The 16,697-nt window shown below is 42.4% G+C and overlaps 1 protein-coding gene and 1 long non-coding RNA gene across 2 annotated transcripts; both read right to left on the bottom strand.

The window, feature by feature from the left end:
- Nucleotides 1-288: 288 nt before the first annotated feature.
- Nucleotides 289-9,002, bottom strand: LOC135551476 (zona pellucida sperm-binding protein 4-like). Its single transcript, XM_064982686.1, has 14 exons — nucleotides 8,789-9,002; nucleotides 8,443-8,663; nucleotides 7,689-7,845; nucleotides 7,277-7,500; nucleotides 6,879-6,999; nucleotides 6,380-6,576; nucleotides 6,159-6,273; nucleotides 5,805-5,974; nucleotides 5,627-5,724; nucleotides 5,343-5,473; nucleotides 4,856-5,045; nucleotides 678-819; nucleotides 492-588; nucleotides 289-400 (listed from the first exon to the last, which is right to left on the bottom strand). Exons 1-14 carry the CDS (start codon nucleotides 8,871-8,873, stop codon nucleotides 327-329), a joined length of 2,022 nt encoding a protein of 673 aa, XP_064838758.1. The 5' UTR covers nucleotides 8,874-9,002; the 3' UTR covers nucleotides 289-326.
- A 772-nt stretch (nucleotides 9,003-9,774) lies between these two features.
- Nucleotides 9,775-10,896, bottom strand: LOC135552501 (uncharacterized). Its single transcript, XR_010457460.1, has 4 exons — nucleotides 10,836-10,896; nucleotides 10,678-10,758; nucleotides 10,452-10,576; nucleotides 9,775-9,832 (listed from the first exon to the last, which is right to left on the bottom strand). It is a non-coding gene; the product is annotated as an uncharacterized LOC135552501 (long non-coding RNA).
- Nucleotides 10,897-16,697: the final 5,801 nt, after the last annotated feature.

The raw sequence follows: 16,697 nt of genomic DNA, 5'->3' as shown, positions 1-16,697 counted from the left end.
CCAACACTGCATCCAACCACAGCCCTGCTGGTTTCACTTTGGCAAACCACTATAACGTTGAGTCAGTTCATCCTACTGGACATTGGAAAGCTTTTGTTTTGACACCCATTGTTTGTCCTAGACGGGAAATTGGTGCGCAACACTTATCTCCCTCCGGTGGATGGTTCAGAGGTCCATGCTTACAAAAGGGTTGATTGATACATGTCAGATGACAAGCCTACTACATGCGCCTTGGTGTTATACGCAAATCAGATACAATTAAGGTAGCTCCAACAGTTAGGATTGTTTTATATAGAACACTTTATTTGACATGTTAGAACAAGACATTACACCCAAAGAATGTATCCAGAAGAAACATATAAATGACGCTCCTCAGAGAGGTCTTTGACATGTCGTTGACCTGTTGAGAGAGAGAGAGAGAGAGAGAGAGAGAGAAACTATTAGTTCAGTTATGGTCTGCCAGGGTCTGAAAAGCATAAAACAAGACCTACCTCTTTTCGGGTTGTCCTGATTCACACATTGTCCACTACAGGGGCCGCCAGAGGGACTACTGGCATCACAGATGACCACATCACAATGGACAAAGACCTAGGAATCAAAGATTTGATGGTGTCAGATTTTTGGTTTTTTTAAAGGTATGATTGCCACTCACAAAATTAACCAATAAAGATTGTTACCTGGCCACTCGGCTCAACCGCATCCTCGACGAAGGAAAACATATAGACCTCAAAGCGTTTGACGTGAAGGGGGAAGTGGACCCTGGCATCAGCTACTACCGGGTGGAAGACCACCCTGTATGGATCCTCGGGGTTCTCACAGCTGCCAGTGTAGAGAGAGGGACTAAGTTAGGAACAAGAAAACGCTGCAAACCCCACCGCCTTGTGTACAAAGTCTTGCGGTGGTGTCATAGCTGTCCTGTGAGGATCAGCTCAATTTACAGCAGAAGTGGGTTCTTTTTCCCCCTCCGGTATGAACTAAAAGAATGTTTTTGCAAACAGGCTTTTCCCCAACAAAAATCACCTTTGTCTTGAAAAAACATTTCATGTACAATGTAAAGGCTCGAGACTTCCTACCTGTAGAGTGAGGACGTTTCTAGTAAAAACAAACAATATGACATTCATTTTCTATAGCTAATCTCTGACCAGTCTTATGTTAGAAATATTGTTCCAGTATTCACTTTGAATACGAGGGACATCAGAGAGCGGGTCAGACTGACAGAACCGTCCCCGGCGGCCAGAGTGCATAAAAGGAATGGTAACAGAAATTAACATTAGACCAGAAAACCGTGAGGCGCAAGCTACACGTTTTGAACTTTCCTAAACTCACAAGTACATAGAAAAATGAACTTAAGTGGGATCATTCTGCCTCTATATCCAAACCACCCTACTCATCACCCACTGAGGAATCAGCGACAGGGTTGATTAGCCCATCTTCCAGAACGAGTGAAAGGAAAACCCACCCTGTAGTTCTGTTCAAGACTAGTCATCGGAGCCACGGACAACCAACGACATTGTGATCTCACGTAGCCAATCAGAGAGAAGACACACCACCTACCTTTCCACGGCGGCATCCCACAGAAATACATTCATGCTTTTACTCCAAGCTGGTGCCGGTTCGTGTGTTAAAAAATGTATCAATGATAAGTGGAAACCTTGTAACAAGCCGTCATATTGTGTCACCTGTGTGTTTAGTCTGTTGTTATTTAGTTAGCTAGTAATTCAATTAAACCAACTTGTATAGTACTGAATCATAAGGCTGGGGTTTTTGCAGCTGCAATGTAATGTTAATAAGTTGACTATCAACTTAATAGATTTCTACCATCTAGAGTTTAAGTCTTTAAAACCACTTCCTCGGCACCCCAAATCCTAACACGATTCATTTAGTCAGCTAACAATTAAACAGTCCTCAGATAATTCAAGGTCACGACAGTGGTTTGTTGGTTTTCATTTCTGATATTTTGGCCCATCAGACCTGGATGAATCTGATTAAGTACGTTTTTATTTTAAAGAACAGAAATTGGGCTTTCCGTCAACAATATTTATTTTGGTCTACTGCTGACGGCTGTCAAACACGTATATTCATTTCCATTGACACGAGGTGAGATGTCCCTCTAAATGCTTCTTAAAATTCTAAATGATCCAGAATTCTCAGAGTACAGGCGACCTGAATATTGATCAATTGACCGTGGTTTAACCAAAGTTGCCGAATAGACAGTCGGTATCGTCAACAAGGAAATCATATTTTTTCAAAATAAGACCTTCATTTTAAACAAGAATTTCATGCAACGCGCCAGAGCAATTCTTCCGCTGTTGGAGAAATTGGTCACACAAAATACATTCTACACCCACGGCATCGGATTCACACGTGGAGGACTTCTGTGAAGGGCGCAGCTCTACTATACAAGTAACCTACGCATTGACAGTTTAGGCCTACTTTTTTTAATTTGCATCTTCGGGAGGTTTATCCTTCACTGCCAGATATTAGCAAAAAGGAATTTGTGAAATCTGAAGACGTTACATAAAGAGACAAACGCCCACACCAGTACAAATCCACTTGAGCTGACAGACGATGGTCAGGATTTTGCACAACGATACAGTTGCAGCTGAAGTGACAAATCTGAACTGCCCATTTCGTGCACAGCCATGATATACTAAACATTTCAGCCTGTTTTTTTTTAAACCGCTATGACATTGCTGATTTAATAAACAGCTGCAAAGTTACGCCGTGTCCACATGGCCAAATTTAGGTTGATAGCATTTTGCAAACCCGATCCCCCAAATGAAATGGTTTTGACCAATAAAGTTGCTTCACTTCACACTACACTGATTGGTGTAACATGCATCCAGATACTGAAAAGGCACCCGCAAAATAAAGTGTCATTTGCAGCAATGTAGGAAAAAGTCATCTTCCAATAGTTAACCAATTTAAATTCTTGAGATGAAAATTAGGCCAGCGTGTCCATCTGTGGCAAAGTGCTCACCCAAATCAAAAATGTAGTAACATTTTTTCAAATATGAACATTAGCAAGATGCTGCTACAATTGACCGTGGTATTTGTTCATGTTTAGCAACTCCCAATTAGCGCATTCCTCTAGGACAGGAAATTCCATTGAAAGCGGTATCCTGTCAACTGATCCTATTCAATTTCAAACATCCATGCTGCACAGGCATCTGAACCATCCTTTCGGTTTAGTGCAATAACTGTTTTAAACACAAGAGGTCACAAAACCAACAACTATTCAGTCAGTGTTAAGAGCAGTTGTTTGAAACCAACCGGAAAGGCAAGCCAAGCTTGCCAGCCGCTCTCGATTGCCATTTGACTGACCGTCAGTTTGGCACAACACTGAACTCTAGCCAACCACAAGGATAACATTGAGTAAAAAGGTGTCGGTAACGCCAACATTAACCTTTTCACACGCGAGTTCCAAATATCTTCAACAGTCGCCCCAGTGGGAGTTGATTTTATGCGCGTGACGTCAGAATGCACTCACCGTTCCAACATGTGGACATTTAACCCGCGCTGCCCTCAGACCAAGGCACACTACCTGCTAATTTTCTATAGGCTGTTTCAACTTCTAATTTTGCCTCATTCATTCACAAAAGTAGCCCATTTCACTGTTGCAGACCATTTCTATTTGAGAATTTATTGAGCCCGACAAACTTTCCTTCAAAAGAAAGCCCAAGCACTTCCCCAGAGCAAGTATACAGTCCTTGCCTTCCTTACAAATAACTGTGGACATGCGTGCATTTCTATCAAAGTGCCTTATTTTCTGTGTAGAGTACCGTAATTATAATGTACTTAGCGTTTTATTCATGCCTAGATTGCAATGGACACGTGTGTAAAACACTTTAAGGTGGTACTGAATATGAGCTAACATCATACAATGCAGTCAGCTTATCACGTAAGCGTCTGTCAGACTTATGGTGATCTCAACTGGAGTACCCCCATTGTCTTGAATGCACTGAAGTCGTTAGTTGATTTGAACACGGCATCAGAGTGTAAGCTATGGTACCTCAGGGTTGCCAGATCAGACCCCCCCCCCCCCCCCCCTTTCCAGGGGTATATAGCTTACCCACCATTTATTGTTGATAAATTCACAGATCTTAGTAATATTTCCTGCATCATCCTCTTCACAATACCTTCCCCCAAGGACTTAACCCCCAATAATGGATTGTGCTATATCTTGCAACTCTGTTTAGCTTTCGTGCTAAGGTTGTATTTGGGGCGGTGACAACAATTGGCTTTTTGTATAGTCACCTGTAAACTACTTGTCATGTGTACGCCGTAACAAGTACAAAGATAGTTTGGCCACTTCAGCATGTGACAAAGTTAAGATCTCAGGCAACGGGCGCAGTGAACGGCATTCTGGGAGTTCGTGCTTGACAAACATGGCTGCCATACTTTCTAAACTAGATTTACATGGCCATACTGTAAAACAAGTCAAACTGTTATTTAGACTAGATGATACCGTTAACATTTATATATTTTACAAGCAAAGCTGGAATACAGTTGTGAAGACCTTTATTTCTCATCAGTACAAAACATTGTCGAGATGCTTTTCAGACAACGCGGTTTAGAGTCGTTTGATGCAGCATACGTTCCAGGGACCACTCAGTGATAACAAGCATGTTGATCATACGCGCCAGAATCTCCCATAAGTGTTAAATTGGGTGGAGATCTGGTGACAGACCCCACATGGCTCACATCGTTTAAGCGTTTTGACCACTCGACCTATGGATGGGGGCATAGCCACGGTAGCCAAAGTAAATGGCCTGCCAAGCATGATAGGTTGCTAATTACTCAGGAACCATACCTGTGGAATAACCCTTGTTTAGGCCCAAAAACAACATGTTACCCATTAATGATGAGATTCCACCGGGGTCGGGAGTCACGGTCCTCGTTGAGGGTGGCCCAGCAGTGGTCAAGCACCAGCGCTACCTTGGGATCAGAAGACGTGGTCAGCTCCACCTCAAATTGCAGAGGCTGTCTCAGGTACCTCACCACTGGATAGTCCTCCTCCTGGTGGAACGCGTTATACGAGGCGTCTGGAACACAGAACAAGACAACCGGGGGCCGTGTTCAGTGGGCACCATCTGAACTTGTCCATTAAGAAATGCTCGTTTATCATATCCCATTGTGCCCCAATGAACACAAGCCATTTATAGCCAACACCCCCCACCAGAGGCTTCTGACAAATTCCCAAATCAGCTCCTCACCGTTACTCCATAGTCACACCTGTAGATCTCAGAAAGCAAGAGTAATATATCATAAGGCTTAGATTTTTGGGAATGGTTTTGTAAAGGAGGGGGTCAAGTTAAAATTCTGAATTTGTGCACGCTTACCCTGAGCGAGTCTCATTCTGACCATTAGTCGACCCTTCCCAGTCTCGGTAAAAGGCTCGTTGTCACGCGGCTTGGTCAGGAAGGCCAATGTGCGAGTGATGTTGGCCACATAGTAGCAGGAAACCTTTAACCTAAAACTTCAATAGGGGAAACTTCAAGCAGTGGAGTGGACACTGGTAGTAGAGGCACATTTTCCCTGTATACAAAGTATTGAGCAATTGGTGAACAAAAACAAAATACCTAGGAAAGCTAATAGCTACAATTGTGATGCGTAATGCACTTACTGATATTCCTCCTCTGAAGACGTTGTGGCATTCAGCTTCACCTCAAGTTCATCTGGCAAGGAGATTTCGTTCTCATACAGCATGACATTGTTGATAAACTATGTAGTAGAGGGGAATTGCTTATTACAACCTGCAGAAGCAAACAGTCCCCATCACTTCAGGGTAATAGTCATTTTACCTTCCTGATGGTGCCGCAGGAGTTCACAGTGAAGTGGAAGTAGGCGAAGCGATCGTCACTGTAGGTGGGACCACAGGCGGGGTCGCTCAGGGTCAGCTGACCGGGGTTCAGACCGGGAACAGAATCCACCTTGACCGCCAGCGCAGTCATCGTTCCGTTAGAGAAACACTCTTGGAGGTGGGGGAGCAAAAGACAGGTAGCCATCAGACCTGGGTTCTGTATTTGTTCCACTTATTGAGCTTGAACCAATGGAATATCACCAAAAGTGCAAACGACACAGTATTTGCAAGGAACCCAGGTTTGGTAACCGTGTTAAATGATTATTTAATCGGAAGTAATTGTTTGAGAACCAACCAGTCAGCGTTTTGAGGAAGCTGCAAGCCAGGGAAAAGTATTTGATGGTCATGTTGTTGTAAGGATTCAACAGAGCCACATCCAGTCTGCTCCTGACAGAGGACGAGTGAACCGACTGGAAACCAATGGGAGAGTTCATTAGTCCGATATTGTATACAGGGTAAGGAAAGCGAGGCTAGCTGCAGCAATTTAGGTTAACATGTTTTGGGAGAGCGTCGTACCTCAAACACTGCGTCCGGCGAAGAGAAAGGCAACGTGATGGTGAAGTCTGTGTCGCCCTCTGTTAAATACTGTTGAGCAAACTCATGGTTAAGCAGCCGCTTGCCAACCAAGACTACAAAAAAGGGCTCTTGGTTCCTGTAATCCACAGTGATGTGGAAGTTCTCCTGATCACAGTTGCCAGTGACTGAGGGTGGCACTACAAGGACAAACAGTTGTGTTCATTAATTAAGCACAAAAAACAGCAAGGTACTACTTGAACTTGTCCAAGAAGAAACCCTTGTTTAGATTGCAAAACCTTTTGCTACGGTGGGACCGAATAAACATGAACAGGACAACTGGGTCCAAATCCTCTAAAGCTTAACATTTTCTTTGTAGAGAGACCGCATAGGAAAAACCTACAGTATGGCTAGTTGGGCTTTCACTGCCAATTTCCTTTCAGGGCAATCATTAACGAGAGGAAACCATTCAACAGTAGTTTGGCGTAGTCCAGAGACATACCAATGTCCAGCAGTACAGCGTCCACAGCGGCAGAGTGAGAGAAAGGAGCGTACTCTGGAAAGATGACCAGGCCGTAGATCAGCTGAAGAGTGAAGGTTGTGACCCCTTGTTCCGCCCTTCTCTGTCGTGAAGTTAAAAGCATTATTGCTTCAACAGAACTCTATTCAACATCAAGTGACAACTAAGTACATATGGGGACTATTAAAACAAAATATATACTTAAAGTAATGTTGCCCTAATTCCTCTAAATCAAATGCATACAACAGCCAAAATAATGGAAACACTTGAGTAAATGAGGGATACAAAGTACATTTGTGCCATTTATATTTTGTTGGTGGCCCACTTATTAGGGCATGTACAACTCACTGCGTGTGGCTTTGCATTTAACAGAAACACACCTCCTTAAAGACCACCGGGTCTGAGAAGGGCACCTCCATCCTGAAGGTCTTCAAGGTGTTGTCCGGGGATCTCTGCTCCTGAACATTGAAGCCCCTGGCGTTGCACTCTGCAACAGTTAGCACCATGGTGGGAAAGGTGATGTTCAGCAGCTCCACATCAAGGCTGAAGGTCCCCAACTCAAGCACAAACACTGCCTGCTCAGGAACTGTGTCTAAGGGCGTGTCTGTTCATTGGCAAACAAAGGAAAACATTTTGAAATGCGCTACAATGGAAGTTGAAAATTGACATTTGTTATTGGGTAAGTCCAGGTATTGCCTCCCCGTTTCAGTACATTTTCTTCTGTTTTGCGCCTAATGAACAACCCGGGAATCCCAAATTACCATAGGCACTATTTAACTAAACCGGACTCACAGTTGCGAACTTGTGGAGGCCTGGCCATCGGAGGTGTTGTGATAGGGAAGAGGACTTTATAGCTGGTGTCCTCGTGTGCGATCTCCTCGATCCACAGCAACTCAAGCATGGGCTCAATGGTGTAAGTGACAAAGTACTGGTCATCCTGAATATGGCTCTGTAAGGGAGACGAGTGATGTAATACACAATTGGAGTGCAAAAACAGATAAATGTTCCTTATAAGCCAGAATGTTAAATACAATTATTCTACCGCTTGTCTTTTTGCCACTCGTAATTTAAGACAAAATATCCAAAGGAAAGTGTTGGTTACCAGACTTTAGAGAGCTGGTAGGTGTATGGTTGTCAACATGCATTTTCAAAGCAACTGACAAGCAAAGTAAACACTTGCACAATATGTAAACGGCAGCCGAGTGTTGCTTGCATTCAGTTGACAGTGGCAAAGCTACCGGCTACCTAAAAAGTCAGGTAAACAATCCTTTAGTGTGGATATTTGCTCTCAAATTTCAAGCGGCTAAAGGACAAACTGCAAAGACAAGCGGTAGAGTATGTTTAAATGTAATTTTATGCAAAATTCACACAATTTTGTATATTAACCTGATTAAGCAGACAATTGCTCAATAAGAAACATTTTTAGGAGTTTACCCATGAGATTGCAAAGGGTTACTGCAAAGCACTGACAACTGCTGTAGTAAAAAGGGCTCTACAAATTAGATTTAGAAATTAAACAGGAACATTTTACTCATCCAATGCTGACCTTGAAATAGCCGCCAACCGCCCCCACCGGAATTTCAACAATAATATGAGCCTCTGTGACTAAAACCGAGTAGTTTCTGGCAGCCATTTCCTCAGTGTTCAGCCTCTTAGCGTCAATTCCCATGTACACCTCCAACATGGTGAAGGCATCAGAGGAGAAAAGTGGGTCTATGTGCTTGGGCATGTACCAGGTGATCACTTCTGGAGTAAAGGCAACTGCCCCTGCAGTGAAACAAGAAGCCAAGTGCACATCAAAACAGAACATTTTGCAACTGAAAACATGAAAGTCTTGTCTGGAGCCAATTAAGAACTGGGCTTATAGGATCTTAAATTATTTCACACTCAACCTGGTGTTGGACAAACAGCCGTGGCATCTACTCGAGTAACCAGCCACTTCTGCTCAAAGAAGGTTGAGGTTGAGAGCACCCGCATCGGAACCCCAGCTACCTGTTCAGGGGGCAACCACACCAGGGCCGTGTTCAGTAGGGCACACCGTATTAACAATATGTTGCAGAGTTCAGGTAGGGCCACCGTTTCCAAATGTTTGCTCTACTGAACATGACCCAGTTCATGGAGGTCAGCTTACATTCTGGAGGTATGTCTCCTCTGCATTATGAGGGCTTCTTAACACCAGCCGTGTGGGAGTGTTGGCTATTGCATAGCCCTTCCTTTGGACCTCATCCACATTCATGACATTCTTGCTAGGACTAAAGACGACTGCTGTCATTTTGTATCCTGAAGCAACAGCCTGTCTCGGGAAATGGAAACATGAATTAAACAAAACTGTCAAACGCACATTGTTTAGCGCCATCCTGTCATTTTGTAGTGAAATTACAGAAACATGGCTACCTCAGCTCCTCTCCGGAAGTTGCCGCTCCTTGCTGTCGGGCCCCCAGTGGGCTGTTGGGGGATGGTTTGGATGTCTGGAAGAGTCCTTCTGACAGACACCTAGAGAAGAAAGGCCATTATTCCCTATGCATTTTCTCCCTCCCATACAATAGGAAATCAAGGGCCAGTTCTCAATCTGGCCACTCACCTCCTTAAATGCATTGAGAATAGGCCAAAATTCCTCACCTCTAAAGTTCTCCTATGTGCATTTTGAAGAGGCGAGTGGAATTGAGAGAGTCAAGACCTCTACGTTGTGTCGCAGAAGAAATGAAACACTGGACAGTTGTAGCTCTAGACAGATCATTTATACAGGCAGTACGACAAGCGCGGCTGTAAACATGTCCATTGGGGCATGCTCTGCTCACTTGCCTCCATGTAGTTGCGGTCGCACAGAATCTCTCGGGAAGTCCAGGGGTGTAGCTACAGGTTTTGCCCACTCTATACACAGTCATGTGGTTTCCTGGCAGCCTGAACTGCATGGCCAAGCTGAACATCTTATCATCCTAAAATGAAGGGGGAAGGGAAAAAAGCCTTCATTATATAGCAAAAAACTAAATTCAGGTGACATTCATGCAAGTTATAGACTGTGGCAAAATTGGCTATATGAATGCAGCTGCCACTGTATTGAAGCCACACTACAGGAGTAGAGCTCAATAGTTCACATCACTGCAGTCGGTATCAGAAAGTTGGCTGGCCCTCTGAAAGCCCTCCATACACTTCTGCTGTACCTTACGTCATCGTTAACTTAGAGGTAAGAGATACCAGACCCAGGGGTGGCTAACAATGGAGATCCTTTTGATATCCACAGAGTTAAGTAAAACTGCTTCAATGTTTCTGGAACCGGACTTCTAATAACCTCCATGCGCTAAATTGTATGTATTACGCCTCCTTTTTACTGAAGAATGGGTTCTCAATTATTTCATTTCTCCATCTAGTGATGCAAATATTGACTTGTATCTTTGTGTATACAGGGCTCATCTGTAAAAGAGCCTGGTCTCAGCATGACTCCATGTCAAAGGTAAATAAAATGACATTGCTACAGTATGAGTTGCAAATGCAGTGACACTGAAAGGCAAACTGTCCATTTGAAGTACAAGCAAACACTACAGTTCTTAGGGTTACCATGTTTTGGGAAAAGCAGTTTTGAAGAGAAGCAAAAAACATGGCATTCCCCATGGGGTCAAATTTAAAGCTGAATCCACACTGAGTAGCAAGGCCAGGCGTCAGGTTTATGATTTGTGTGTCATCTGGAAGGGATGGAGATGGTGTGAACACAATAGTTGACAAGCAATATCAAGCCATGAATTATGAAAGGAGAGAAAGAGAATCATAAAAGAGGCAAACTCACTGAAGACAGCATCAACCTCTTCAAAAAGAGGAGCGACACTCAAACGAATAACGTTACCAAGGCATTCAGCGTTGAGGTCATCTGGAATAGGAAAGGTTAGTTTTTTAAAATCTTGTCAAACGCTTAGTGCTTAAATTTGCAAGGTGCAAAGTGCATACTTATAGAAGGTGTCTGTTGTGCTTGTATGCCCACAGCTGCCATCAATAGGCAAAACAACCTGTAAGGCATTTGACAAATTATTATGATTGATTGATTAAAAGGAGGAAGAACACAACTCAAATGTTTGCATCGCATAAGACTCTCCTAGGCCTGCTACTACTTACCCTGAGCTAAGGAAAAGATTCATTGTAGAACAGATTTGTTCTGATAAAATACACAGCTACAGAACCTGATATTTGACCCAAAGTGTGCAGCCTACAGCCCAGGGGTATGCAACTTTTACCCTATGACAAAGGCTTCCCGCACTCAGTCACCTGAACCCCAAACGGCTGCACATTTTCTTTTTATTCCCCTAGCCCTACAAAGCTGATTCAAATAATCATCCAGCTTTGTTAATCTGAATCAGCTGTGTAGTGTTAGGACAAAAAACTAAATGTAAGGCTCCTGTTCAATTTTAGAAGGGTGCTCCGCCCTCACCGCTTTTATCCATTCATGTCAGGGGCCATGGACAGGTGCACCTCGGCTCAGGTTAATAGAACTCCCTCATTAGCAGCACAACAGCCTTTCACAGATGAAAAGCATAATTACCCAACCGTCTACAATTGTAGCCCAGACAGAGAGAAAAATATTGGCCTCTAATGGCCAAAATGCTGCATTTGCAAGCACTTTCACAATTTGAATGTAGTCAACTGGGTGGGACTACCAACTTCATTGGCTGAGCCCTACTGGTGACCCTGTTGAAGTCATATCCGATCGGGTCATCAGAAGGGCTCAGACAATTGTGAAGAAGAAATGTTACTACTTTAATATGAAGATAGCCTCAATGGCACTGCCCATGCTGTCACAGACATTATATTGGCACAGATACATAGATGAGTCTTTTATCTTCTTATGGCTTCTTATTATCTTCTTGTCCAGAGGTGCCCAGAGTAAACTGCCTGCTACGCAGTCCCAGAAGCTAAGATATGCATATCATTAGTATATGTGGATAGAACACACTCTGACGTTTCTAAAACCGTTTGAATGGTGTCTGTGAGTATAACAGAACACATATGGCAGGCAAAAACCTGAGAAACAATCCTACCAGGAAGTGGGAAATCTGAGGTTGGTCGTTTTTCAACTCATTCCCTATTGAAGACACAGTGGGATATTGGTCATGTTGCACTTCCTAGATGTCAACAGGCTTCCACTAGATGCCAACAGTCTTTAGAACCTGTTTGATGCTTCTACTGTGAAGTGAGGGCGAATGAGAGCGGAATGAGTCAGAGGTCTGGCAGAATGCCTTGAGCTCGTGACGCTCGTTCACATGAGGGCGAGCTCTGTTCCATCGCAATTCTACAGAAAAAGGAATTCTCCAGTTGGAACATTATTGAAGATTTATTTTAACAACATCCTAAAGATTGATTCTATACATCGTTTGACATGATTCTACGGACTGTAACGGAACTTTTTGACATTTCGTCTGCTCCTAGTGAACACGCTTCGTGAGATTGGATTTGTTTACAAAACTCGCTAACAAAAGTGGCTATTTGGACATAAATGATGGACATTATCGAATACAACAGACATTTATTGTGGAACTGGGATTCCTGGGAGTGCATCAAGATTAAGATCATCAAAGGTAAGTGAATATTTATAATGTTTTTTCGGACTTCTGTTGACTGCACAATATGGCGGATATCTTTTTGGCTTGTTTGGGCTCTGAGCGCCATACTCAGATTATTGCATGGTTTGCTTTTACCGTAAAGGTTTTTTGAAATCTGACACAGCGGTTGCATTAAGCAGAAATATATCTTTAATTCTGTGCTTAACAATTTTTTTTTCATCAACATTTATTATGAGTATTTCTGTAAATTGATGTGGCTCTCTGCAAAATCACCGGATGTTTTTGGAACTACTGAACATAACGCTCCAACGTGTACTGAGATTCTTTTGATATAAATATGAACTTTATCAAACAAAACATACATGTATTGTGTAACATGAAGTCCCATGAGTGTCATCTGATGAAGATCATCAAAGGTTAGTGATTAATTTGATCTCTATTTCAGATTTTTGTGACTCCTCTCTTTGGCTGGAAAAATGACTGTGTTTTTCTGTGACTTGGCTCTGACCTAACATACCTTAAGGGAACATTTTGACATTTGCTGTATGGTTAGTGAGAAAGTCCATATTGCAAATGTACGGTCCCTTACTAGACGTCCGAAAACGTTTGTAAAATTCGCCGACGGCGTCGGGCCGAGCGGGAGGGCCGGACCTACCGGGAAGTCATCAAATGAACTTTGTCGGACATTCGGTTTCCGTTTTATAAAACAATCAAATTTTGGTCATTTTTCCGCTATCCCGGAAAATCCCACAAGAGTGCATAAGCAATCATATTGCAATTGGACAAAACATTACGAATCACGACGGGGCCTGATAACTGATAAATATTTAGAAGCTGAAACTTGGTGAGCGTAGGTTTAGGAAATTTGGGCAGTTGGCCCCGAACAAGATGGCGTCTAGGCCTCAACGGTTTTTGAGTTATGGCCATTTTTCTGGGATTAAAGGTCCAAAATGAAAATAGAGAAATTTTTCCACTTCACGTCAAAGTCAAGGAGCCTCCGGTGTCAATTAAAAAAAAATCTGCCATTTATCTATCGTCATTTAAGAGAAATCGTACAATGACAGATTGGTGATGTTCAAAGATAGGTGTTTTTTTTTTCAACAGTTACAGATCCAGTTGCAGGATGTTCATACGAATCTTTTTAAAGTGTGCTGCGGAGCTCTGCGAGATTTCTGTGATTTACTATGATTTTCTGAAATAACACACACTCACTAAACCCTCCGTAAATAACTCAGTTCTTAACGTAAAGACTTAAAACTCAGGATTCTGTAAATGCATACCCCAATCAGGATATGAGTTTATTTATAGCTTCCTGTGCCAACCGGAAGTGCCTTTAATTTGGTCACACTGTCTGTTTTGAAGGGTTAAAAAAGTCACATCATTTTAAAACTTCATATGTGTGACTAGGTAACCCTACTGAACTGTAAATCAGTCATTTCTCCCAACAGATGTCAAAGAAAAGCTCTCACACACACACACAGCAAGGATGGAGTGAAAAAGTGCGGTGCTCAAAGACACAGAGAGTAGGCAATGGCATAAACATAATCTCTAGGCCGTGCCGAGTTCAACGAGATATCCCGATTGACCGTAGCTCGCTCGGTCTGAGCGCAGCGACCATTAGAAAAGTAGGCCCAAAATGAGGCCTGCACCACAACATCATTTGCTTTTGGGTGACAGCGGCGGAACCGTTAGGTTTAGAAGGACAATTCAAACACAGGAATGTTCCTAAGGTCCTACCGATCTGTGCAAGCCTAACTTTGACCGTGTGGCATTAAGCCTTAACAGTTAAAAGAAGGTGTTGACTTCAAACAGTTTGCATTGACTTCTCTCCCCATAGGAATACATTGCCTGCACCTCTAAATGGTGAAAATGCAACATATGTTAATCAGACTCACTTTGACTTTATATAGTACACCAAGAGATCATTTCTTGCTTACGGCCATACCGGCCTGAGTGAGCACTTCCTGTTTGAGACAGGTGTTGGTGATTAAGTCGTGAGTGAGTGTTTGTTTGTTTGCTTGAGAGTGTTTGCTTGAGAGATTTTTTATTTATTTTCAACGTTTTTTGAAGTATAATTTAGATTTTTGCATTTGAACAGGTTTAAGTTTGCTTAGTTTTTTTCCCCCTTTGCAGTTTTGCTGCTTGGGGGAGAGTTTTTGTTCTCATTTTTGTTTACTATGACGGACAACATGGCAATGACTAATGGAATGGACAAGGACAAAGAAAATGCTCAACGGAAGAAACATGGAGATGAAGGAGGACTGAAATATGGCAAAGAATTTACGGTGGCAGTGGAGTTGATGGGAGAAGATAAAGTTACAACAATGGAGTTACTAAGTTCGGTTAAAGAGGTATGTGGGGAGGAGGTGGGATGTAGAAGGAAAGGAGAAAGAAAGTACGAAATTACAATGCGAAATGGAAAAGATCTGTTAATGGATGGTTTAATGATTACAGATACAAGGATCATGGCGAGAGATATGATTGCCAATGAGCTAGTTGTATCTTTCATGAATCTTCCGGTATACATCGAAGACAAAGTTATACTGGTTAATCTGAGTAGCTGGGGTGTAACTGCTGTCTCAGAAATAAGGAGGAGAGTTTGGCCAGGTACATTGATCGTGGACGGGACGAGATTCTGTAAAGTAAAATTCACTGAAACAGTACAATCCTTGCCATATTCGACACAATTTGAGACACTGGAGGGAGGAGAGTATTTCCGAGTAATACACGATAAGCAGGTCAGGGTTTGTCGTCTGTGTTTCCAGTCTGGGCACATAGTCAAGGACTGCCCTGAGTTTAAATGTTTCAAGTGTGGTTAACAGGGTCATTATGTGAGGGAATGTGTTGGAGGGAAGGCAAGGTATTTTTGTGGTGGATGCCAAAAGAGACTAGAGGAGTGCAACTGTGGAGAGGTTTTGGCTGAAGTGGGGAGTCAGGAACTTTTTGAGGAAGCAATTGTATCACCACAAGAAGGAGAAGAAGATGGAGGAGAGGACGTGGTGGAGGGTGGAGAGACGGAGAAACCAAGAAGGGAGAAGATGGAACAGAAGACGAATGAAATAGGGAGCAGTATGGATTCAGAAATAAGAAGAGGGAGTTTTCAGGAGGGGGGGGGGGGGGGGAGTGGGCTGGGTGGAGGAACTGGGGACTCACAGACTTTGGGGGGGACCTCGAGCGATGTGGGTGCCCCGGAAGGAGGTGAAGTGGAGGGGAGTGGGATGCTGACAACGATACAGGAGACACAAATGGAAACAGGAAGCACAACAGGCACAGGATAGAAGATTTTGAGTTGGTTGGATGAGAAGGATTTCGAGTCAATTTCAGATTCAGATGACATGGAAAATATTGATAGAACAAGGGGAGGCTACAGGAAGAGGAAAGCGGCGGTGGAGGTGAAAAAGGACAGAAAAGGATGAAAACATGACAACAGGTAGAGGATAATGAGAAAATATAGATATTTTTATTTATTGGAATGGTTCATTTTATGTCAATCAATGCGAATGGTTTAAGAACAATGGAACAATTCCAAAGAATAGTAAAAATGAAGAATTCTGATATTTTATGCCTTCAAGAAACACATTGGGATAATGTATGTATTTTAGAAGTTAAAAAATCTGGAGAGATTTTATTTTTGTTAACAATGGCAGGGGGAATTCAAGTGGTGTTGCTATTTTATTGAGCATGTGGTAGAGAATGTGAAACATTTATAATGATAATAATGGGAGAATTTTAATTTTAGATTTTGAATATATGAATATGGTTTTTAGAATTATAAATATTTACGCGCCTAATACTGAAATAGAGCGCAAAGATTTATTTTTAGAATTAGGAAAATGGTTTGAGGGAAACTGTATTGTAGTTGGGGATTTTAATGTTAGAATGGATATGACAAGAGGAGCTATTTTTTTAGAAGTGATGAATCTGTTTTTTTTTTTAAAGAAGATGATGTTAGAAAAAGGAATGATTGATATGTGGAGAGGAAAATCCAGACAAAAGATAATTTTCTAGAAGGCAGGTGGTTTTAGGGGATTTGAAACAAACAAGGATAGATCTGGTTTTAGTAAATTAAGGTTGAAGGAATTTTATGAAGGATATTATGTATGTTTTTGCAACTTTTAGTGATCATGCAGGTTTAACATTTTCAGTGGGCTTAGATAAGGAAAGAGCAGGGGTGGAATGTGGTGTATGAATGCAGGGTATTTAGAAGATGAAGAATATGGGAAACAACTTAAATCTTTGATAGCATGTAAAATGG

The sequence above is a fragment of the Oncorhynchus masou genome, chromosome 13 (assembly GCF_036934945.1).
Source record: "Oncorhynchus masou masou isolate Uvic2021 chromosome 13, UVic_Omas_1.1, whole genome shotgun sequence".
Taxonomy (NCBI): domain Eukaryota; kingdom Metazoa; phylum Chordata; class Actinopteri; order Salmoniformes; family Salmonidae; genus Oncorhynchus; species Oncorhynchus masou.
This window is presented reverse-complemented; position numbering and strand designations above follow the sequence as displayed.

Bases quoted from the DNA above. Each gene is read 5' to 3' on its own strand.
- LOC135551476 (XM_064982686.1), bottom strand. From the start codon at position 8,873: ATGCGGGTGCTCTCAACCTCAACCTTCTTTGAGCAGAAGTGGCTGGTT. The intron at 8,664-8,788 runs GTTGAGTGTGAA...GTTTCACTGCAG, and splicing joins GGCTGTTTGTCCAACACCAG to GGGCAGTTGCCTTTACTCCA. The intron at 6,577-6,878 runs GTATGTCTCTGG...TTGTCCTTGTAG, and splicing joins CGCTGTACTGCTGGACATTG to TGCCACCCTCAGTCACTGGC.